Source organism: Thermobia domestica, chromosome 2 (assembly GCF_964235325.1).
Source record: "Thermobia domestica chromosome 2, izTheDome1.hap1.1, whole genome shotgun sequence".
NCBI classification, from domain to species: Eukaryota; Metazoa; Arthropoda; class Insecta; order Zygentoma; family Lepismatidae; genus Thermobia; species Thermobia domestica.
This window is the reverse complement of record NC_137455.1, coordinates 16,287,449-16,313,684: the sequence shown is the minus strand read 5'-3', so window position 1 is coordinate 16,313,684 and position 26,236 is coordinate 16,287,449. Positions and strand designations below refer to the sequence as shown.

The 26,236-nt window shown below is 37.6% G+C and overlaps 1 protein-coding gene across 1 annotated transcript in view; it reads right to left on the bottom strand.

Moving 5' to 3' along the window:
- Positions 1 to 26,236, bottom strand: part of LOC145670701 (uncharacterized) — a 546,590-nt gene that overhangs the window by 307,715 nt on the left and 212,639 nt on the right. The window contains exon 3 of the mRNA XM_081739486.1: positions 5,788 to 5,935. Coding sequence (XP_081595612.1) covers positions 5,788 to 5,890 — 103 coding nt within the window. The 5' untranslated portion in view covers positions 5,891 to 5,935. The remainder of the gene's footprint in view (positions 1 to 5,787; positions 5,936 to 26,236) is intronic.

The window sequence follows — 26,236 nt, the reverse complement described above, 5'->3', positions numbered from 1 at the left end:
ACTCGTAGTGAAACGAGTTCTAGGGTTGCTGACTCCATATCCGAAAACAATTTCCCGCTATCTCGTAGTGAAACGAGTTCTAGGGTTGCTGACTCCATATCCGAAAACAATTTCCCGCTATCTCGTAGCGAAACGAGTTCTAGGGTTGCTGACTCCACATCCGAAAACAATTTCCCGCTTTCTCGTAGTGAAACGAGTTCTAGGGTTGCTGACTCCATATCCGAAAACAATTTCCCGCTATCTCGTAGCGAAACGAGTTCTAGGGTTGCTGACTCCATATCCGAAAACAATTTCCCGTTATCTCGTAGTGAAACGAGTTCTAGGGTTGCTGACTCCATATCCGAAAACAATTTCCCGCTATCTCGTAGCGAAACAAGTTCTAGGGTTGCTGACTCCATATCCGAAAACAATTTCCCGCTATCTCGTAGTGAAACGAGTTCTAGGGACGCTGACTCCATATCCGAAAACAATTTCCCGCTATCTCGTAGTGAAACGAGTTCTAGGGTTGCTGACTCCATATCCGAAAACAATTTCCCGCTTTCTCGTAGTGAAACGAGTTCTAGGGACGCTGAATGTATGTTTCAAACCTCGGGAAGATGTGTACGAGGGATTCCCCAAAAGAACGTAGAGATTCCCTATAATTTGGCAAGTAATCCCTACGTTGCTTTCGAAAATCCCTCGCACACATGTTGCTGAGTTTTGAAATATACATTTTTCAATCGAGCAGGCATGACTTCGAGTGTCATGTTCTAAACCGTACTCTCTACGTTGCGTTGTTTTTGAATTACAACCCTTTGAAGTTCATTTTTCCACGCTTTTGGCACCTTATATCGCCGAAGCTATCCCTCACTAACCAAAGTTCCAGAGGACTTTTTTGCTGGTTTCGGTGTCGGAAATCAGCTCCCGAAGTTTGTTCAAATAGTTTCTTACCATCCTGTGTATATACCGGGTGTTTCAAAACAACACCGGCAACGTTTGGGAAGTGATTTCTGACACCAAGGTAAGACAAAAAGTATAGACCAACCTGGGTGCACAAAAGCTTCCTTTCGGAGTTATAGCCTGCCGAAAACATGAAAAAATGAACTTCAAAGACACATAGCTCCAAAATTATGGGACCTCTGTAGTCAGGTCAAGACTACTTAGGAACTAATATGTGCCCTATCCAAAAATCAATGTTTCAGAATCCTAAGGTACTCACGCAACAATTTTTAAAGAGGGAGTTTGGCTACGGGCATATAAATTAAAGTACTCACAAACTACCTCTCTAAAAATTGTTGCGGAAGTATCTTAGGTTCTGAAACATGGATATTTGGATATTGCACATATTAGTTCCTAAGTGTAGTCCTGACCCGACTACGATAGATCACAGTCATGGAGTTATGAAACTTTAAAGTTCATTTTTTTTTTTTTTATGTTTTCGGCAACCTATAACTCTGAAAGGAAGCATTAGTGCACACAGGTTGATGTATACTTTTTGTCTTATTTTGGTGTCAGGAATCACCTCCCAAACGTTGTCGATGTTTTGAAACACGCTCTATACTACTAAGGGTAAGGTGATTTTTCAAAAGTAAATATGTTTCTTTTTACAAAAAGTTTATTTTTTAAGAAAAATTGAAATTTTAAGCTGTTGGTGACACCTGAAGACATTGACTAATCGAACTGCTGCAATTTTTTGCAAATTTTTAACACATTATATGGAGGTCATTTCAGATGCGCACACAAATACACGAAGGGACGAATTCGGTAGAAGAAAACCAGTAACAAAACAGATGTGCTGACCATACATACATCGCTCTATTTGAAATGGACAGCTTCTACCCTTCAAGGTTTCGTGCCATGGAGTTAAATCTACATAATTAAAAAATAAGTAAATAAACGTTGTGTCACGAGCATGGGAACGTAATAGGCACAAAGACAGAAAGAACTGTATATACACGTGTTATATTCCCCAAAGATTCGATCACATCCTGATTGGTAGTGGTTCCCACTCTACATTAGAATCTTGTGGGCTGCATACCATTCAGGCGTTCTACCTACAGTTTTTTTTTTTTTAATTCTATCAGAACAACCTTTTTCAGAGAACCAGTCTAATCTCACAACAATTTCTGTGCAAGTACGTTATCACTTTTCTTCCGTTTGAGTTCGCCTAGATAGTCTTCAGTCGAATAAAACTGAACAGATGAATTTGCATAAAACAACGACAAAAAGCTGTCACGGGTGTAGATTTACTCGTAACACAGAAGGGTCATTGATTTTCCTTAAACTAAGTAAATTTGCAAATTTAAATATTGCGTAAAAAATAGAGGTAGTTTTTTTTAATGTTCTATGCAACCCACACACTCGTAATTAAAACTCTCGGTCAAACGGCTTTGTGCCAGTACGACTGTATGTCAATAATAAACTTCCCACTTGCCCCAAGTTGTTTGACTTGCCTTGATCATCCAGTTACAAAGAGCTTGAAACAGAATTTTCCAGACCAGTAGAGAGAGTTTTCTATTTTCCTAAGAGCAGAGTTAATAAAAGTTACGGGCTACCCCACTAAACTTTTTCGCTCTCTTTATATATATATATTGTGGAACCTTGAATAAATAGTTGAGAAAAAGAATCATAAAATGCTTCGTGTGGAGTGTTGTACTGTATAGGGCGGAAACGTGGACATTACGTAAAGGTGATGAAAATCGACTGGAAGCCTTCGAAATGTGGCTGTGGAGAAGAATGGAAAGAATTAGTTGGGTCGAGCGGAAAACGAATGAGAGAGTGTTAGAAATGATGGGTGAGAAAAAAAAACACTTTTAGATATTATTAGGAAGAGGAAGAGAAACTGGTTGGGACATTGCCTAAGAAGAGATCGTATCATGAGGGACGTCCTAGAGGGAAAGAGAGGGAGGGGGCGAAGGAGACTACAATTAATGGATGATATAAAAACAGAAAGATCATACGCGAAGACGAAGAAGTTAGCGGAGGACCGTGGAGCATGGAAGCTTCTCAGCTGCGGCAAGTGACCTGCCAATAATGGCAGAATACTTATGATGATGATTATGATGATGATGATTATATATATATAATTACAAAAATATTTATTTACGAAATACGAATAAACATTGTAAAGGCCTTTTAAGAAAATATAAAAGAAAACTCATCCCCAAGATTGTGGATTTGTTTTTTGTGATTAGTGAATTATAAAATATTACAGAATTATTAATAAGAAAAATGAACAAAATCGTCTGAGTTATTTTTGATAAAATAGTTCGAAAAAATTCATTCTCAAAGAAGAAACTATCCCTTGTGGACGTTTCAGAAGAAGGAGATTATGCCAAATTATAGGTTGTTAACGAAACATTTATTTTGAAATACAAACAAAAGTGTTTGATTTGTGTTTGAGCCAATTATCTACACAGACCTTATTCTCAAGAGAAAACTGTCCCTTCTATATCTTTTCCCAGAAAAAAAAACTTATACCATGTTATTAGGGTGTCAAATAAAATATACTGATTTATAAATTCGTAATTATCAACTTTCACCCTCCATTAAACTAGCTTTATTTTTAGGCGTAGGAAGAAAGTTTGAAAATCTCTCTCTCACTAGGGATAACTCCAAAGTTGAACCTTGAATCTGGGGATAACCTATATATTTGCTGAAATGGTTTGTCGAGCAAGCTCCAAAACAGGTTTCAATTCCTTGCCCACAAGTGACCCCACCCCTTCAGATTGGAAATATATATACAAAAACTTGACCTATATATCCTATATATCGAAGTACTCCGCATGACTAGTAGATTAAGAATATAATATGTACTACCCAATTATATCCAATATCAAGGTAATAAATTAAAAAAAAAATATTATTTCACTATAAACATCCTATATTAGTGAACCTCACTATCAACCCGTAGAGTGACCGTGAGACAGTGTGAGTTACATGACCCTCACACTTTTAAAACAAAGACCAAGTCCTGGCAGCACCATCTTGCCAGGACCGTGACAAGTGAGTTGCATAGCCACTCCTACATACAGACAAAACAAAAGCCCAGCTCCGGAAAACAACATCCAGCCAGAGTCTTCTTCCCTCTCACTGCCCGGGCCTTGTCGTGGTAAGAGGACTTAAACCCTCAAGGGTGACCAATCAAGTTTATATAGCTACAAAGAAAGAGCTGTTCGGATCGAGTAAATGAGCTTAAATTACTACCACGACTAATTATCCCTAAATAGTAACTCAAAATCTATTGAATCTTCTTGTACCGTGTGGCCCATCAAACAACTCGTCTACATAAGTAGTTGATAAATATATAATGAACGTACTGATCTGATAACGTATATAGATGAAATAGTGGAAAATATAGAAACCAAAATACGTACACCGAATGTGTCATATCTAGCCATAACAATGAGTCACATTAGTTGTGATACCAAATGACTTACTGTTGACTGGACATTATGGATATGATTTTCTCAACTTTGTAGGTCCACTAATATAGGATATTTATAGTGAAATAATCATGTTTTTTTTGTTTTATTCATTAATATAGGATATAAATGAGTAGTGCATATTACATTCTTATTCTACTAGTCCCGCAGATCACTTTGATATATAGGACATATAGGTAAAGTTTGTCTATATATTTCCAATCCTAAAGGGGTGGGGGTCACTTCCGGGCAAGAAATTGACACTTGTTGTTCAACTTACTCGACAAACCCTTTCAGGAAATATACAAGCTATCCCCAGATCAAGGTTCAACTTTGAAGTCAACCCTGGTTAGAGAAATTTGTAAAACCTTAAAATTTTGTCCAGATAAGCTTAATGATACGGCTAGGCGAGTGTACATACATCGGGGGAGAACGGACGAATAAGCAGACAAATGCAAAAATTACTTTTTCAATAAGTAGGGTTCATGAAATGTGTAAATCCGATATAATATTGGATACTATTTCTTATAGCTACGATTAATCTTCCTAAAGTGGCCCCACGTAGCGTAGTCGCTCACACACTCGCCTTTGGTGCGAGCGGTCCCAGGTTCAATTCCCGGTGGAGACACTCGGTCGGAAAAGTGTAGAAAGCTTTTTCAACCCATCCATACTGAATGAGGTTTTCCTGAGTTTTCCTCGTTCACACGAGGCAAATGCCGGGGTGGTACCTAACATACAGGTCCCAGGCCGCTTAATTTCTTCCCCAATCCTTTCTTCCTTCTCGTCCCTCGAATACTGTGATCGGCAAGAGACGTCATCCCACATACATGGCCATAGATGCCGAAAGCCCAGATATCTAATTCTTTGTGTAAATAGTATCTTTATGTTGCAGAGGTGCATAAGACTTCTCTTACTTCAACGTGAGGACAAATAACCTCGGAGATGATATTTCCATTAAGCCCCCTAATCAATCAATCGCTGTTTTCTCTGTGAGTTTTGCTGATATTACGTCAAAGACTAAAGAAATAATTAATTGCAAATCAAACAAGTCAAATCTAGTGGCTTACACATGATATCTTAAGGGTAAAAAGTGAAAAATGCAACTTATACACGGCAAAACTACATTTGTGGTTTCTTCACCGTTGCGACGGAGACTCGAGTTCGATTCCTGGTTGGAACTCATATGGTTTGGATTCCACGTTAAGCGGTAGGTCCACGTCTTATATAGACTTGTTGCTGATAGGGGCGCTAAATTAAAAGTCAAATCAAATCTTTTTTTCATCGTTAAAAAGTCATTAATATACTTGAAAGGAAGAATATCTGTCCCTATTACTTAATAAAAAAAAATCTGGCTGCATGCAAAACTTAAGCAAAGAACACTTACCATTATTGTTGCGTCCTAGGCTGACGTAGCTCCTGAGAAAATTTGGGCTTCGATTGAGCGTTTTGAGCGGTTGCTTGCTAGGCAGAAGTGACGTCGTGCTCATGGCGTCACAGCGAGTGCTTTATTCTTTCACAACTCAGCTCCATTCCTACAAATAACCAACAACAAATATTAAACAATGTTGACAGCATATGCATATTGAACGTATGACTAAAATCTAGAATATATAATTTTACTTATAACACTCGTTAATACGAGAGACGGCCGCTTCTAAAAGTTACTGCTGCAAGACAGTGCAAGCTTTTGAGGCAAGTCATCGGTTAATATACGGAAATTTTTATCGATACCAGCTAATATATAGATAACAAGAATATACCGGTCTCTATATCACTCACCGTTTTTCTCTCTGGGACCGCGGTGGCTCAGTAGTAGAGCGTTCACCTCTTGTGCTTGAGGTCCTTGGTTCGATCCCATCTCGTGCCAAGTGAGCTTTGTGTTGGGTTTTCAAAGGGTTCTCCCGTTTCCTCCCACTGTCTTTAGTCCACCATTGCATTCATTTCTCATCATCACAGTCTCTTTTAGCCTAGCTGGCACAACCGTGAGAGGTAAAAAAGATTTCATTTTATTTTATTTTTTCCTCTCTGATAACTGTCGACAGACGGACGGACGGACATAGCCGTTAGATTTTGAAGTCTAAAACAAACAAACAAAAAAAAAAAAAAAAGTGAAATGAAAGCTTCCAGTTTTACGTCCAGTGATTATGCTTTTAGCCTAATAAAGATGGATAATTAATGTAAGTGAATGATTTTTACATAATTGATGGGATAAGACAGCGTTTCCCAACCGTTGTGCCGTGAATGGGCTGCTGGTGTGCCGCGAGGAATCGAAACAAAATTATTAATTTCATAGCAATCAAGTTGCAAAACGTAGGGAAAAATGTGTATTTGTATTTCACATTACTACTATGAATTTACAATTTTAAGTTTCATACCGTTCTGTACGTGTTACCGTTCTGTAGATTTCTAATGTTGAAAAAAGTATTTGCTATCATTGTTATGACCATTATTGCTTCTTTATTGTTGCAGACTATTTCGTAACTTGAAAATTTAAAATATCATTCAATCCTTTCAATAAATTACCTACATTTGTGTTTTAAAAGTACAAGAGATTTGTTTGTTCTTTCGTTATTTAGTGATCTTCCTTCTTCGTAGAAGGTTGGATACAGATTTTAAAAAGAAAGCGTATTTCTAAAAACCTGAGTCCAATATTTCATTGTAATTGTTTTCTATTTTTAAATTAGAATGAAAAATAAGCATTATGATTACCACTGGGGAAAATCAATGATAGAGCTTTCTTCTCTGTGAGAAGGAGATCAATAATCACAGAAAAAATACCACTGTGTTTTATATTAACATATAATAATATCTATAAGTGTGCCGCGAGAATCCAAGTAACACCCGTAGTGTGCCGCAAGTTGAATAAGGTTGGGAAACGCTGGGATAAGGGTTTGGGGGAAAACAAAATAGCCCCCGAGAAAAGCCACACACTGCTAAGCATAAATTTATTTGGGTGAAATCAAACCAGTGGCCCCTAGCATTACATATGAGCGCTCTACCACCGAGTCACACTGAAATAGGCCTATGATATGAGTCATTACTACGTACTCCTTACCTAGTCCCTGTGTCCCTCATATTGTCAATCAAAAAAATAAGTGATCAAGTTCTGAAGTAAATTCTCTGACGACACTTCTAAAGTGGTTTTCGAGCGCACTTTGAACGAGACACTTCTCTAGAAGTTGCTTAATTTGATTGAAGAGCAGGGCTTTCAGTTTAATGTGACAAGGTTAATGGAAATACCACGTACTGTCTTGGGAGTGACATCAAAAGTTCTGCAGGAAACAGATTTTCTCTAGTCCTTCTGCATTGAACTCTCCACATTTAACGAATTAAAAAAAAAAAAATTGTCGTCAGTGAAAAGCCAACATTTACATTTAGTGTATAAATAAGGATATGGGTGATAATATGTACTAGGTCTTCAACTCGGTTTCTATTGTACAGTCAGTGACAAAAGCTCTTTCCATTTGGTACAATTTATTTTGGGAATAACGGGAGTATGGTTGGGAAGTACAGAAAATTCTATTCTTTTTAATTTCCTGAAAACTATACTCAAATTGTCCTTCCATTCTGAAGTTATTTATGAAACTAATTTAATCAAACGGAAAGAACTTTAGTCGCTGACTGTACAGCACTAGTATAGCTGGAACGTATAGAAAATTCTATTCTTTTTAATTTCCTGAAAACTATACTCAAATTGTCCTTCCAATCTGCAGTTATTTATGAAACTAATTTAATCAAACGGAAAGAACTTTAGTCGCTGACTGTACAGCACTAGTATAGCTGGAACGTATAGAAAATTCTATTCTTTTTAATTCACTGAAAACTATACTCAAATTGTACTTCCATTCTGAAGTTATTTACAAAACTAATTTCACCAAACAGAAAAAAGTTTTGTCGCTGACTGTACATAGAGGACTTAAACGAAAAAATATCATTTGTCGAATTTAATTGTGGTAGTTTCATAAAAACTACTCGAAGTAGAATTTTTTAAATAAAAAGTGACAATTTTTGCATAAGACAATAGGATAAGTGGATTTCATTTCACAGTGTGAAACTACGGTAGATTTCTAAATTATGGAAATTCAATATTGAAACCGGAAGTGGATTTCAACAACTTCCGGTTTCAATAGATGAATACAGTCAGAGATGGAATTTATCCACGAGGTACTGAATCCATATTAAACAAAAAACTTCTGGTTATTTACTGCCATTTTATCACTATGACAATAAGTGTTGGGAATTGAATCCATAGATTACCATCACTTCTGGTTTAAATAGAAAAATATAGATCAGGATAAAAAAAAAAAAAACTTATTCTTTTAGGACTGAATCTATTTCAAAAAGTCATTTCTCACTATATCTTACCATATTTTGCTCTATATTAACGTGAGTTCGATTTCCGCTACGGTTTTCCTCAGTGCTGCCAGGCAAATGCCGGGATGGTACCTACGAAATAGGCCCTGACCGATACCTTCTGAAATCTTTTCCATTGTTATTGTTGTTGTTACGATACCCAGTATAAAATGGCCTCTGAGCTGTATCTGGTGATTGTTAAAGAAACAAATAAACCACAATTTATAACAGATTGCTATCACTTACAATTTTAGTAAGGAGATACGTGTGGAGATAAGGAGATGTTGAATCAATTGCAGAAATTTATTTCTCGGTATGTATTATGCAGTGGTGCCCACCTCTCCTTATGTTCATGACGCACCCCCCCAATTGTCTATTTGTAGGTGTTCTTCTATGAAAAAAAATCTTCTTTTCGATTAATTTTTACACCCCCTCAAACATATTTATATAGATTTTTTACCCCCCCAAATATTTCAATGACGCAGTTTGCGTCGTAGCCCCCCTCTGTGGGCACCCCTGTATTATGACGACGATGAACGTTAAAACTGAAAAATGGTCTATTTTCTTCCACTTCCTGTTTGAACAGAGGGTTAAGAGTCCCTATCACTGCCAAATTAAAATACCGCTAATTTTACAATAATTATGTGATATCTTCAAATTGATAAGAGATAATCGAAAAGTAGATCAAGACCTCCCTAGACGATGTTATTTTGCATGAAGTACCATTATCGCGAGTTACCTAGTAGCTTTCCGTATATGCAGTTATTTAAAAGCGCGAAAATAAATGCCGATTTTCTAAATGGCTGGAAATTGAAAGCACATAAGTGAGTCTTGATAACGATATCTCACGCAAAATAATATTGTCTAGGGAGGTCTTGTTCCACTTTTCGATTATCTTTTATCTATTTTAAGATATCACATAATTATTGTAAAATTAGCGGTATTTTAATTTCGCAGTGATGAGGCCTCTTAACGGGAAGGGGGGGGGGAATGGAACATATTTCTGGGACGCTAAATCGATTGCGAAAAATAACAACTCGATGTCTCTTACTCCGATACCTGTTGACAAAGAGAGACAGACGGACCGACATGGCCGTTCTGTACAATCTCCATTACATTTGTATAGCATCGTTTAGAACTAAAAAAAAAAAAAATGATTGTTATCACATTTCTATACGTTAAATAAGTACATTCTAGTCACTTGCAGAAATTCAATATAATAGAATCAGACGAAAGTGGTCCCTCGCTCGATCCCCGGCCAAGTAACTTTGTAGTGGACAACATCGTGTCAATGAGTTTTCTTGGAGAACTCCCGTTTCCTCCAACATTCTCATTCCACAAATTCTTTTCCCGCCATCATCGCTCACTTTCGTCAATTATCCGTCTCCCTTAGCCTAAAGGGCATACTCTTAGGACGTTAAACTGTAACATTTCATTTTCAATGCTTAACCTATAGTTAAACAAAAAAAAAAAAAAAAAAAAAATCAAAAGTTGATCATAATTTTGGGCTCAACCTCATTAACCATACTGTATACTTGTCAGATGATAGTGTTGTCATGAAACTCCTGATGAGAATCTCCAGAATTTTAGTGTCAGTTTTTCAGGTAATGTGGTTTCTGTTGTCACATAGGATTAAGTTTTCGGTTTACACTAGGGATGGCCAATTCTGGAATTCTTACTTGCTGGAATCCGGAAATTAAAAAAAGGAAAACTTCCTGAATTCGTAAAATTCCGGAATTCTGAAAAATCCCGAAATTTAGAAATTTTCAATTTTGGAAAAATTCCTGAAGTTTTCTGAATTCCGGAATTTTCTGTTCTTGATTTTTCCAAATTTCGGAAATTTTCCGAAATTTGGAAACTGAAGTTTCTGATTCCGGGAAATAAATTTTCCGAAATCCGGATTGCGGAAAATTTTGGCCATCTTAGTTTACACGGAAGTTAGTTTTTTTTCTTTAATTTTCTTTAAAATTAATATGTAATTTTTTGGACAATTTCTTTCCCGCTAAACGCTTATAACATTTTAACAAAAAATATACGAAACATGACAAATATGTGCAAGAAGGATATTATGTAAAACAAGAAAGCAACAAAAGCTCTGTATTTTATTGACAGCGCCTACAGTCAGTCAGTGGCCATGAGTGGCAGACGAAGACAAGAATTCCCCTTTCGCTATCGCTGGCTGGTCACTTGTTTCACGCTCTGCTCTTCTGCACGCAATCAGAATTTCTCCAATTTTTCTTTGTACGGAAATAGCTTATTTGGGTATTGGAACTTTTCTTACATACATATATGTATATACTATATAATACATAAAAGACTTCCCGCGTATATCGTGGCCTTGCTTCTGGGCCTGTTTGTAAATCAAGCAATAGGTTACTTATTTCGTCTTCGTCTTCTTCCTCCTCCTCTTTTGCTGACTTGTTCAGATCAGAAGTTGTTGTATTTTCATCTTCACTATTTTTATGGGTCGTTTTGTGTAACATAAATACATTAATGAAGCAACAAATATACATACACGCTTATATATTGTCCCAATTCTTAGCTTATAACTGAGTCAAGCTGAGGTCTGTTACATAGATAGATTTCTGCCGACACCAAGAAAAAACAAAAAACAACCCTGTAGAGTATTCATATGAGTATCGGGTTTCACAGAAGAACTTTCTGAAATCGGGTCAACCATTTGAATTGATCAGAGTCAGCTCAAGACTTCACTTAGGAATTAGTATATACCCTATCCAAATATCCAAGTTTCAAAATCCTGCGGTAGTTTCGCAACAATTTTTATAGAGGTAGTTGGTGAGTACTTCAAATTATATGCCCGTAGCCAAGCCCCCTCTATAAAAATTGTTGCGTGAGTACTGAAGGATTCTGAAACATGTATTTTTGGATAGTGCATATATTTGTTCCTAAGTGAAGTCTTGACGCGACTACGGTAGGTCCCATATTATTGGAATGAGTTCATTTTTTTTATGTTTTCGACAGCCTATAACTCCGAAAGGAAGCATTTTTGCACCCAGGTTGGTCTATACTTTTTGTCTTATCTTGGTGTCAGGAATCACCTCCCAAATGTTATCGGTGTTGTTTTGAAACACACTGTATATATTGAATACGCTTCAGAGCTATTTTTTTTTTTTTTACGCATTATGGATATCAGTAATCAAAGTCATCCATAACACATGTATTCCACATCTTCTATATAATTTTCGACATGATTTTCTAAGGCGAATACTAAGATCTAACACAGTTTATTCGTGTAATATATATATGTGATATATCACGCCATGCGAACGCAACAGGAATTATCCTTAGAATGTAATATACATTTCCAAGACAAAGTTACCCAAGATCAAAGGGAGCTTAGCGTATATAAACCCACCCATGGTTGCCTGCAGAATGCTTTCAAGATAAAATTTCAGATGCTATCGAGTTGGGTGGGAAAGCCAAATTTATAACTGGAAGAAAGGGGCAAAACAATATAACAAGAAGAAGAGAGTATACAAACACACAAAGGAAAAGCGTTTAATCATTAGAAAAGACGAAGGCAAACATTTCTTATCGAGGGCAAAGCAACCCAAGCGATTGCCCTTCTAATGATCAAAGTTTTCCTCGCTTTTAGACTTCAAAAGACGCGTTCAATCGCCCTTGATGTCTCTTTCTGTTTCCAATGAGAAACCAATTTGTTCTCTCGGAGAAATACAAAGGAAGTGAAATCGGAGACTATATATCTATCTGTGTGTGTGTATTTGCTCCAGTACCACAAAAACTACAGCAATTTTAACTCTTTCTACGATAGACACCGTATACTAGTGTCTCTTAATATTGGATTTTCGCAATTCTTGGAAATGTACAAGATGTCTTAAGAGGCCTCATCCGGACGAAATTAAAATACTGCTAATTTTACAGTAATTATGTGATATCTTCAAATGATAATCGAAATGTGGAACAAGAACGCCCTAGACAATATTATTTTACATGAGATACCGTTATTACGACTCACTTATCTGCTTTCGACTTCGAGCCATTTTGAAAATCGGCATTTATTTTCGCGTTTGTAAACGGCCGAAAACGGAAATCCACTAGTTGACTTGTGATAACGGTACCTCACGCAAAATAATATTGTCTAGGACGCTCTTGTTCCACATTTCAATTATATTTTATCTATTTGAAGATATCACATAATTACTGTAAAATTAGCGGTATTTTATTTTCGCCGGGATGAGGTCTCTTAAGGGATCGATGAGCCACATCTTCGTAATATTCTCTTTCCATCAACTCTTATTTATTTTTTATAACGTTATTTGTTATTGTTTGTTGTCTGTTTTCTTCCGAAGGCCAGTGGGGGAGGGGATTAATATGGAGAAAAGAATAAACATTAATACTCAATATTATTGCGTACCTTATCAAAGTCTGCCGAAAATGGTGTAAAGAAGCAACATATATAAACGAAGTGCAGCCTTAAAAGAAAAAAAAAAAGACACCATACAAAGATATGACAATTGTAACATGGGCAATTTTCAATACTACGAGTATTTAATATAATCGTTGCACGCTCAACACTATGTTTTACGTAGTATATACTAACAGATAGAGGACACCGTATTCTAGTGTTAGAGCGCTGAATTCATGTCCGCGTGATCCCGAGTTCGATTCCTGGCAGATGCTTCCACAATTTCGGCGTGCACTCAGTGTCGTGAGGCAAACTGGGAAGTCGCGTCAATAAAAGACGGCCACGTTTTGATCGTTGGACATGACCGTTTGATAAGCCCTCCCTACAAATATAGTGGCTAGAGTGTTCGCCTTTGGTATACATTATCATGTGGAAACGCGCCCTTACAGGGTAGAACAGGGTAGAACAAAGACAACTTGAAGAGGTCGACAATTTCAAGTATCTGGAAAGTATTTTGACAAGATCAGGTCCAGAATTGCCATAGCCAAAGAAGTAGTGAACAAGAAAAGATTACTCTTAATCAGCAGGCTTAATATTGGGCTAAGAAGAAGTTGGTCAAGTGCTATATATGGAGCATTGGACTGTATGTTTCAGAGACTTGGACATTTACGGAAGATAGAGAAGAAATATTTAGAGAGCTTCGAAGTGTGGTGTTGCAGGAAGATGGATAAGATAAAAATAAACAGAGACAGAGAAATAAACGAGGATGTTCTGAAACAGATAGGAGAAAAGAGCACGCTTTTAGGAAGGCCAATTGGATTGAATACATTTTGCGAAGAAATTGTCTTCTTCATACCGCTATAGAATGAAAGATGGAAGAAAAGCGAGGAATAGGAAAAAGAAGAATACAACTGATAGATGATTTCAAAAATAGAAGAATATATCGAGAGTTAAAAGAGGAAATTCAAGATCGAGAAACGTGGAAGAAACACTTCCAGGCCGAAACTTTAATAACTTCATAAAAAAGCCTCAGTAGCTCGAAGATTTGTCAAAAGGCGAAATGCTTAAAATATTAATAATAATCCCGGACTGGAAACTCAGTGAAAGACAGAATTGAATTTTGAACAAATTACGGCGGTTCAGATTCCACCTTAAACTCTAGGTCAACATTTCATATAGCATCGGCGCCGAAAGGGGACGCTAAACTTCAACAGACAAACATGCAACAATATAAGGCGTCCCATACTAATGCAAGCCATAGTTCGGAAGTCTAAAGACATAATTTCTCAAACTTGGTATGATGCGTTTTAATGAAGATGTTAGCAACACTGGTCCACTCGTAAATAGAAGCAGACGCTTATATCGTTGGACCGAACGAAGAAGAAAAATTGTTTTGCTCTTTTTGGGGAGGGGGGTTAAACTTACTGCGACGCCCACGCTCGATGCTCTAATTTTTTTTTCTTCCGCAACTAAGTAGATGTTGTCCTCTGCTGCAGGAAAAAACTGCTTCTTATCGATTTTCTTTCTTCGCAGCTCCAATCGTCAAAGCCTACTAATACACCGTCAAACAGACTTTTCTGGTAACTTGTTCCAAACATGCTCATTTCGCTGGATGAACTGTGACAGATTTTTCACTTTCACGCAAACACGGTTTCTGAACAAATCTTTTACAGCACCAAACTATGGTATCCATAAGCATGGACACGGCGATGTCAGTCAGTCGGTTTAGAGGCTCCACAGCAAAAAGATGGTCGAATTAGCGTTTAGCGTTCCGTTCAACAGCGAGGATGTATGAGACGTGAATCTACAGCTTAACGTGTAATCCAAACCATAGGAGCTCCGGCAGGGAATCGAATCCAGGCCTCTCGAGTCGACGAAGTTTATGCTAATCTTAGAGCCACGAGAGAGCTCTCTTTCAGCAAATGGAATAAGAAATGCTTAAACTGTGTCATAAAACTAAGTTCAATATCCTCCTCTTCTTTCTCTACTACAACTGAAAGTGTCGACCTTATCTCTTTACTAAAACCGGAAGCGGCAGCCTTATCGGAAGTGACAGCCTTCTCTCTCTACTAAACCGAAAGTGGCAGCCTTATCTCTCCCCTAAAACCGGAAGTGGCAGCCTTGTCTTTTTACTAAAAATCGGAAGTGGTACCTTTATCTCTCTACTAAAACCGGAAACGGCAGCCTTGTCCTTTTACTAAAATCGGAAGTGGCAGCCTTATCTTTCTCTACTAAAACCGGAAACGGCAGCCTTCTCTTTCTACTAAAATCGGAAGTGGCACCCTTATCTCTCTACTAAAACCGGAAGCAACAGAATTACCGGAAATGGCACCCTTATCTCTCTACTAAAATCGGAAGTGGCAGCCTTATCTCTCTGCTAAAATCAGAAGTGGCAGCCTTATCTCTACTAAAACCGGAAGTGGCAGCCTTATCTTTCTCTACTAAAACCGGAAACGGCAACCTTATCTCTACTAAACCGAAAGTGGCGGCCTTATCTCTCTATTAAAACCGGAAATGGTAGTCTTATCTCTGTACTAAAACCAGAAGTGGCAGTCTTATCTCTCTACTAAAACCAGAAGTGGCAGCCTTATCTCTCTACTAAACCGAAAGTGACAACCTTATCTCTCTCCTAAAACCGGAAGTGGCAGCCTTGTCTTTTTACTAAAATCGGAAGTGGCACCCTTATCTCTCTACTAAAATCGGAAGTGGCAGCCTTATCTCTACTAAAACCGGAAGTTGCAGCCTTATCTTTCTCTACTAAAACCGGAAACGGCAGCCTTATCTCTACTAAATCGAAAGTGGCAGCCTTATCTCTCTATTAAAACCGGAAGTGGTAGTCTTATCTCTGTACTAAAACCGGAAGTGCCGCCTTTATCTCTCTACTAAAACCGGAAGTGACAGCCTTATCTCTTTACTAAACCGAAACTGGCAGCCTTATCTCTCTACTAAAACCAGAAGTGACAGCCTTATCTCTCTACTAAAACCAGAAGTGGCAGCCTTATCTCTCTACTAAAACCGGAAATAACAGCCTTATCTCTGTATTAAAACCGGAAGTGCCAGAAATCGACTACCATTTCGGTTTCAATATTCATCTTCATTGAGTAAAAATGTCAAACTTTTATTGATATGGATTCAGCGTGCTTGGGATATTTCCTTTTCTCTCAATTACCATCGCTTCCTTGTTTTAATATTCTTCATAGACACGTTCATTAAGAAAATAAATTATATTTGAACCTAAGAAAAAGTCACTAAGGGTTGTTGACCTGTTATGAATATATAGACAGATAAAGTGTTCATTTGCTATTTATGTGGACTGCACATGCAGACCTTGTAAAGAATTCCCAGCTTGCACCGAGAGAGCCGTAAATGCTGAGCACGAAAGAGCTATGTGGTTATGACGTACTAAGAGAATAAGTAAAGAGAACTTCCCAAACTGTTTGCAGACGAAAACATAAGCAATTTTAAAGGTGCAGTCTCGTCGCTTCCCGTGATTTCCCTCGGGATAAATTCTAGGAGAAAAGAAAGAGAAGAGACGAGGAAGTACACGAACTACTTTCTCCTGACGCTGATGTAGCTTTTTTTTTTCTTCTTGTAAGCGTCGAACGATAAACTTATCCAGACAAATGAAAAGACGTTGGTTTCGATTTCCTAACGTCTCTAGCAAATAATAATAACTATTTGCTGCATGCCAAAATGAAAGGGTAGTATTTTAGACCGTTGATAATACATTAATGCTGAGCTTCTTCGTGGCTAAAGGGTTAGCGAACGTGACTTTGGCGTGGGAGACCAGGGTTCGATTCCCGGCGGGAGTTCATTTGGTTCAGATTCCACGTTAATTAGTAGGTTCACGTCTCATAAAGCCTCGCTACTAAACAGGCCGTTAAAATCAACTCAACACACGCCTTCGGTGCGAATGGTCCCGGGTTCGATTCCCGGTGAGGGCACTCGGTCAAAAACGCGTAAGCTTTTTCAGACCAACCATCCTGAATATGGTTTTCTGGGTTTTCCTCATTCACATCAGGCAAATACCGGGGTGGTACCTAATATATAGGTCCCAGGCCGCTTCTTCCCTTTCTTAGGATAGTGTGCTCGTCCAGTGACGCCATCCCTCAAAACGTGGCGGGCTAACTTGGCCAGAGATGCCGAAAGCCCAGAAATCCTAAATTCTAAATCAACTCAACACATGAATGCCGATCGATCAGATTAATGACAAGCTGGATCTATGGTCAACGCTAGTGCTCTTAAAATTATTTCAATAACTGTTGTCTTTTTTTCTTTGATCTTCGAATATCTGTATATTTGTTTTTCAATATCCGGACAATATTATTCGAATAATTCAGTGGTGAATGTAGCCCGAGACAAGAAGGCCTAGACCCACCAGTTTTCTTTTCTTTTCTTTTCTTTCTTTCTTTCTTTTTTTTTTTGTGACAAAAATAATTTAAGCTATTGTTTATACATTTTTGAGACAGTAAACTCATGATATACCAGCCATAGTTCTGGATGGCTCCTCTAGTTTTTACCTTGTAGATTCCCTCAGGCCCGTATCCACGGGGGGTCTAGGGGGCCACTCCCCCTAAATTTTTGCTGGCCCCCTCTAAAATTTTCACGGTATGCTTGCAAATGAACTATAATATGGTGATGGAGTATAATATGGTTGGATCTGAACCCCTCTAACTTCCACTGGCCCCCCTAAATTTTGAGGCTGGCTATCGGCCTGGATTCCCTACTGGAATAATTATTCATTATTTGAAACTAATTTTATTCGAATAATTAATATTATTCGAACACTGAATTATTCGAAATTTAACAGCCTTTGGTCAATTTACCACCTGATTTCCCGAGGTACCCATCTCAGGGACTGGACATCATAGTGGCTCAGTGGTAGAGAGTTTAGCTCTGTTACGTGGGGTCCCTGGTTCGATCCCGGCCAAGTAAGTTTGTGGTAGACAACATTGTGTCCATGGGTTTTGTCGGCGTATTCCCATTTCCTCCCACATTCTCTTTCTATCAATTTTTCCATCGTTATTCACTTGCCTTAATCATCCATCTCCCTTAACCTAAAAGGCATAATCGTCAAACGTTAAACTGAAAGATTTCATTTTCAATGAAAAATTACGTCTTCCCAAATAATTCTAATAACATTACAATATTGTAAGACCCACTGGTATGATCCTAAGAACATTACAATCTTATAATACCTACTGGCGTGATCCTAAGAACATTACAATCTCATAAGGCCCACTAGCGTGATTCTAACAACATTACAATCTTATAAGGCCCACTAGCGTGATCCTAATAACATTACAATCTTATAAGGACTACTTAGCGTGATCTTAATAATATTACAATATTACAAGGCCCACTAGCGTGATCCTAATAACATTACAATCTTATAAGGATTACTAGCGTGATCTTAATAACATTACAATTTTACAAGGCCCACTAGCGTGATCCTAATAACATTACAATCTTATAAGGCTTACTAGCGTGATCTTAATAACATTACAATATTACAAGGCCCACTAGCGTGATCCTAATAACATTACAATCTTACAAGGCTTACTAGCGTGATCTTAATAACATTACAATATTACAAGGCCCACTAGCGTGATCCTAATAACATTACAATCTTATAAGGCCCACTTAGTGTGATCTTAATAATATTACAATATTACAAGGCCCACTAGCGTGATCCTAATAACATTACAATCTTATAAGGCCCACTAGCGTGATCTTAATAATATTACAATATTACAAGGCCCACTAGCGTGATCCTAATAACATTACAATCTTATAAGGATTACTAACGTGATCTCAATAATATTACAATATTACAAGGCCCACTAGCGTGATCCTAATAACATTACAATCTTATAAGGCCCACTTAGCATGATCTTAATAATATTACAATATTACAAGGCCCACTAGCGTGATCCTAATAACATTACAATCTTATAAGGATTACTAACGTGATCTTAATAATATTACAATATTACAAGGCCCACTAGCGTGATCCTAATAACATTACAATCTTATAAGGATTACTAACGTGATCTCAATAATATTACAATATTACAAGGCCCACTAGCGTGATCCTAATGACATTACGATCTTACAAGGCTTACTAGCGTGATCTTAATAACATTACAATATTACAAGGCCCACTAGCGTGATCCTAATAACATTACAATCTTATAAGGATTACTAACGTGATCTTAATAATATTTCAATATTACAAGGCCCACTAGCGTGATCCTAATAACATTACAATCTTATAAGGCCCACTTAGCGTGATCTTAATAATATTACAATATTACAAGGCCCACTAGCGTGATCCTAATAACATTACAATCTTATAAGGCCCACTTAGCGTGATCTTAATAATATTACAATATTACAAGGCCCACTAGCGTGATCTTAATAACATTACAATCTTATAAGGCCCAGTTAGCGTGATCTTAATAGCATTACAATGTTATATAAGATCCACTACTTAGATCCTAATAACATTAGAATCTTATAAGTCCTACTAGCGTTATCATAATAAAATTACAATCTTACAACGCCCAATAGAGTGATTCTGACAAATAAAAATAAATCACGTCAGGCATATTATTTTAGCAAGCTTACCGAAAAGAAGGTTGCCTGCTTCATCATATATACATACAGCTACGTTTATTTTAAAAACGAAATTTCCAATTCTACCTTGAGGAAAAGAAAAGTAGAAAAAAAAAGTCTTCCTTATTTTTTCCAACAAAAGAATCTGTTTACAAGAACATCGTATTACATTGCTGCGCTAATGAATTTTCAATACCTTTATTATCAGTGTTTTCCTCTTTTCTTCTTCTTCTTCTTCGACCTTGAAGAACTGTCTGGCTCTATCTTTTTCTTTGAACAGAATAAATAAAAGGAATATTTACGTAACGATTTGAATATTAAAATTGTTGACTTATGGCTCATCTCTAAAAGAACTTTCATCTAGAACTATGATTTTTACATAACCTGAAAAAGAACGAAAGAAATTTTGTAGCAGTAATTCTGTATTTTCCATCTAAAAGTTGAAAACCAAAAGTTCAGGCATCAAACTCCGTTTAAATTTCACTGAATAGTGGAAAGATAACAAGCTACTGTGCAGAGAAAAAAATATCTGGCGTCCGTAAAAACGTAGGTGACATGCGTAAATCCTGTATTTTTTAAACTTAAGGTTAGTTTAAAGGGACAAGTTTTGCCGATAGATGTCACTACAGTCTTCGTATTTCTCTCATGTATTTTTTTTACCTTTTACGAAAATTCACGATTTCTCTTACAAATTTCGGCCTAGAGACTTCAAACTTATGGAGAAGGAACTTCATAACCTATCGAAGGCAACAATCCGTGCCGATTTCTTATTTAAAATTTTCTTCATTGTTGAAATGGCTTGTTTATTGAAAGGGATATCCAAACCTTTAACAATATAACTCTTTCAACAATGAAGAAAATTCAAAATAAGAAATCGGCACGGATTGTTTTCTTCGATAGGTTATGAAGTTCCTTCTCCAAAAGTCTGAAGTCTCTAGGTCGAAATTTGTAAGAGAAATCGTGAATTTTCGTGAAAGGTAAAAACTACATGAGAGAGATACGAAGACTGTAGTGACATCTATTGGCAAAACTTGTCCCTTTACGCCAACCTTAATGTACGACTATAGGTAACATCTTCCAAGACACGTATAACTGAAAACCTATGCTTATAATACTTTCCGTATAAGTGTTCCATACATAAGCACTTTCCGTATGAAACAAAGAACTGTATATAGACGATCAAGATCTCACATACAAATGGACGTATGTAACATATAGCTGTCATATGTAACACACGTATACGTATGTATAAGGTCGATGCATAAATTCGTGCTGTTTTCTTTTGGGTTGGCAACAATGCGGCGCGAAGTGATTGTTTATCGTTATTCAGTTGTAGTGATGAGCAAATGCAAGACCAAGACCAAGACCCGGGTGGTCTTGGTCTTGGTCTTGGTCTTGCACATGCGGTCTTGGTCTTGGTCTTGCAGTGGAACCCTCGGTCTTGGTCTTGGTCTTGGTCTTGCACACCTAGTCTTGGTCTTGGTCTTGGTCTTGCACACCCAGTCTTGGTCTTGCTTGCAAGAGTCTTGCAAATTTTGCTTTTAAGAAATCTATGATTTTCATAAGTAAATTTTACTCTGGATATAAGGGATAATAAATCCTACTTTGCGTCAATAGTGAGGGAAATACAATGTATGTTTCTAAATGTAATATATTTTACCTTCGTGTAAGTGTGATGATACTGTACAACATAGGCGATGACCTTTACTTTGTTTTTCAATGGGCGATCACGCTTCACTACTTATAAGATAAATCACAACATTTCGTAATATTTTTATATGTTTTAACAGATCCAATACTCCACTGGTTGTAGAAGGCCGATGTCCTTCTCCATCATCTGCATATCGAAATGCAGATGAGGGGCACATTTGCATATGTATATGTAAATATAAGGATTTTGTGGTATAATTAATTGCTTAACATTAGCATATTCTATGCATATTATTTTAAGATTATTAGTAATGAAGTGTAACACACCTAGCATAGTATGTAAATATTAATACAATATTTTATTATATTGTATTTATTTCATTTTTTGTATTTCATTTATAGGCATTATATAGTGTATTAATGGGTTGCATATAATTACTGCGTCGTTGCATAATGTATAGCTTACAGGGGATGATGGAAGAAATGATATTAAAAGTATATATGAAGGATTAATTAAATAGGAAATGAGCAGATTCTATAGGAATCATATATGAATTTCAGAACGCTGGAAGAGAGCGAACGCTGAGAGAAGTTTTTTTTTTCTTTCCCGACTTGCTGTCGCCTAGACTACAAGATGTGAGGTCCTTCACGACTCACCATGGAAAGAAATCACCAGAATAGGAACTAAATAAGAATCTTTATACACAGGAAGTAGCCTACGGACTTCCTTGGTGGAACTACACTGAGTTTGATACAGTGTGTTGAAACACAGAGTTTGTATTGTTTCAAATGCCATAAACTTTTTCGCTTCTACATGCGAAATTTTAGTTTTCTATAGGTGTGATTTCCAATGCAGCGAGCTCAAGCGTCATTTCCTCCCCCCCTTCTCACCAAAGACCAGTAAACCTGGCCAGCGAGCCTTTAGTTAGTTCCCGAAATGCAACACCAATTTGAAAATGTATACTCTGATTTGACTTATTTTCTGTGTCTAATATTAATATTTACGTACTAAGCTAAACACGTTCTTGGAAATACCGCATAAAATTCTGATTTATTTTATCAGCATGTTTCCCTTATCGAACAAGACACTTGGATCTTGTATTTGTGAAAAATAAATAATTTACAAAGATGTTTCCTTCAATCTCTCTCCAAGCAAACATGGCTGCATTAGTAGCAGACAGTTTTGAAAGACAGCCACAGGAATTGGGTGTACTGCTGCTTCTGAGAGAGATGACAGTTCATAAATTGTATATATATATATTCTTTGTATATTTTCCTTTATTTTGATATATAATAACCAATGTTTCTCAATTTAATTCATGTGGAACAAGTGAAGAAAACCAAAAGTGTGCTAAAACTCTCATAGTTTCTGCTGGGAGCAAAAGCTTCAGTGTTGGCCGTCCTTGAAGAAGGGGCAGCACGTGTCAGCGAGGAAAGGGTGAATTTGGCTACGGAAGGTAGCTGAGAATGTGTATTGGCAGGTCGGACCACCTGCAATATCGCCGCAAGGCAGAGAACCCTTTGTCATAGGTTTCTTGCGGAAGCGAGTTTCTTCGTTTCCTTGTTTTTGGTAAAGACATATACTCGTTTTCATGAGAGAACGGGGGTAGTTCAAGTTAGAATCGAGCGGTGACAAGATATAGTGTTTCGTTGAGAAGAAAGTCACCTGACTTCTCTTACAGAGAATTTGATTCCCGGGACAAGGTGTGAACAATTGTCCGGTTCCCCTGGATGGTCCTGTGAACAACTGTATACGCGAGTGTGTAGAACTCAGTTTTCTATATGAAGTTATAATCATTTTACAGAATGTGTAAGATATACACATATCTGCAGTTGATACGTCTCAGTGGTGATTATTAAATCTAGTGAAAAACATGAAAGTTAACTCTTACATTCAGTGAATCTTCACTCATTCTCTGAGTGCTATGGACACTCAATAGAGACCACGTAGTTTGAATCACGTCGAACATCCCAATTTTAATAAGGGAAAACCTAGTTCCTCCAATATGGGAGAAATACATAACTTAAGCTATCTCAAGTAGAGATAGTAAACATAGGCCGGTAACGCCTTTAAGCCGTGCCTGTCCTTGGACATTTAGAACAAGGCTTCAAGCAATTATTTTGCTTGTTTATAGGAGCTACTAAAAGTTCCCTCATAAAACATCAATATTCCTGTGTACCATATCTCATACAGAACATTTTACTTTGCAGTGGAATGAGAATCTAGAAGGACACTGTGACATTCAATTTAGAACTTGTGTACGTCGAGTGAATATCTGAACAGTGGATCAGCATATTAATTTTGTTTTATTGTTTCTTCAACCTGTGTTGTTTATATTCACAATTAGTGAAATATGTTTTCAGTGAAATACATCTCTCCTCTAAAAACTGTTAGAGACTAGAAACTCACGAATATGAGGAGATAAAAGAAAGTTGTATATATATATATATATCTATATTTTTTTAAGGTCAACCAGACCTATCTAACATCAGGTTCATCCTACGTTATTTTTTTTTAAATGAAATTGTGTTCAATGTCAAGCATATCAATATATATTAAAGTGTGTGTGTGGTAGTGCACTACGAAAAGGTGATAAATATTTAGTGTATTGAAGTGTGGATCTCTTCACATCTACCATATCTATGTTCCTTGTTACTATGTGGAAAATAAAACTGCCAGCTCTTACCAGAACCAATGTCTATTCCATTTGCTGTAGGGTGAGTACCTGTGCTAATGATATGTTTGTTTCAGGAGTGTGATTCAAGGAGGCATTTTTCCCCTTGTTTGTGTATGTTTGACCACCTCTCTGTATGGGGGCTCAGAGAGAGTATCCTGCCCAAGGAACCATATAACAGTCATGAGATAGTGAGATCACATACAGGCTGCTACCTGTAAAAATTTAAAAAAATTTTTTTAACCTTATTTGAAATGTTAAACCGACTCACTATTGTAGCATCTTTGAGCATGGCTGTTATGCAGATGGCCCTGAGATCTGCTGTTCCACAAAATTAATTAATATTGCTCTACCGACTTTACAAGGGAGTGGCGGCCCTTACAGGAGAGAACCTTATCTCCAAGAGGGAATAAATCTTTTCACAAGTTTGTAATTTGCATTCGATGCAAATATTACAGTTAATTTAAATATTCCCAGCCACTCCACTTACAATTTTTTTTATTTTGTGTTGGTGTTCGTAGGTAACAGTGGTTTCGGCTCCAGCTACCTGGCACCTCACAAAAGAAGTGGCTACCCAGCTGCAGGGCACGATACTTCACGCTTTGCGCCAAAGACTTGGCACCATCAGCGTAAAGGGCATGAAGTATATTTTAGATACTCAAATGGTCAACATACATTTTGTGTTAAAATTTTCGGTATATGTTATGTTTCTCTTCCCGGAAAATTTCCAAGAACGTAGGTGTCTTGTGTTTGAAATTTATTTGTGTCTTGAATATTTTTGTTTTACCATCACTGTGTCTTAGAGAATTCAGTTTTTAGAACTTTGGGGGGAAGAAACTTTGTAATTCCGTTTGTTTTTGTAAATGGTTGTAACGCGAGCACAGGCTCAAAGATTAGGAAATATGGACACAGATATTGTATTTGAAGAGTTCGCTCAGAGAGCTGGGGAGCTCTCAGAGGAGAATAGTGTTGTTGACGCGCAGAGCTCTAGCGAGCGCCCGGTCAGCGTTGTGGGAGACGCTGCTGCGGTGGATACGGTTCCACCGGTCCCCAGTAGGGATCCGGAAGTACCATTACGGGAGGAAAGGGAGGTAACCACGGAAAATACAGAACGATGTGTTAGCCCAGCCGTTAATGTAGGTAGTTCTGTGGGAAACATCAGCAATGATAAGATAGCAGCCATGCTTTTTGAACTTCTACAAGGGCAAAAGAAACTAGAAGAAAATAATAGAAGCCTAAGGGAAGATTTAGACGTTAGGCTTAAGGAAAATGCATCCCAATTAGAAAAGAAATTAGAAGAAAACTCAAAAAGGTTAGAAAAGGTAGATAGAAGTCTTGTACAGGTTCATAATGAAACAAGACAAAATAGCGAACGAATTGAACAAGCTATAGAGTCGGTCAATGCTCGTCTTGAAATGCGGTTAGAATCCATAACATCAAGACTTGAGCAGAGTGAACGGGAATTAACAGAGCGGCTAGAGATCACCACCGTAGAGCTTAGGGGGAAGATTGAAGGCGCTCGGGAATATCTCAATTCTCGTGTCACTGAAACCACCAAGAGATTAGAAGAAAATTACACTGAGCTTGCTGAAAGTGTTAAACAGGTCTCGTCTCGTGTCGAACAGACCACTTTTACTCTGAATAATCAGGTCAGGCGAGTGGAAGTGAATTTCGCTTCCCAACTAGCCAGGATCCGGGGGGAACTAGAGCAGGAAACGCCACTCGATGAGATCAGGTCGGAATGTAACGGTAGCATCCAACAGATGCAAGACACCGTTCAAGATGTGTGTGCACAACTTGAGAAGAAAATGGAGGAGTGGAAGAGCTCCATACAAAGGGAGACGAGCGAGGTGATTGAGGGGAGACTCGCAAGCATCTCTGTCTCCAGTGCACAAGAACGTCCTAAGTCACCACACGACAACTCGAGTCGCGATCTGCCTGGTTCTCAACCTGGGAACCTCGCTACTTCCCACGAGACAGAACCTGTTCCGTCGACGTCTCGCTCATGTAATCATGAGACGAGACAGCATCTCGCAACTGCGTTTGGTCTCATACACAGGGACGTCACTTTACCTGTGTATGCTGGAAATGAATCTGAAACCGAAACCTATAACTTCCTTCAAGATCTCGACCGGTACTTTGAGGTCACT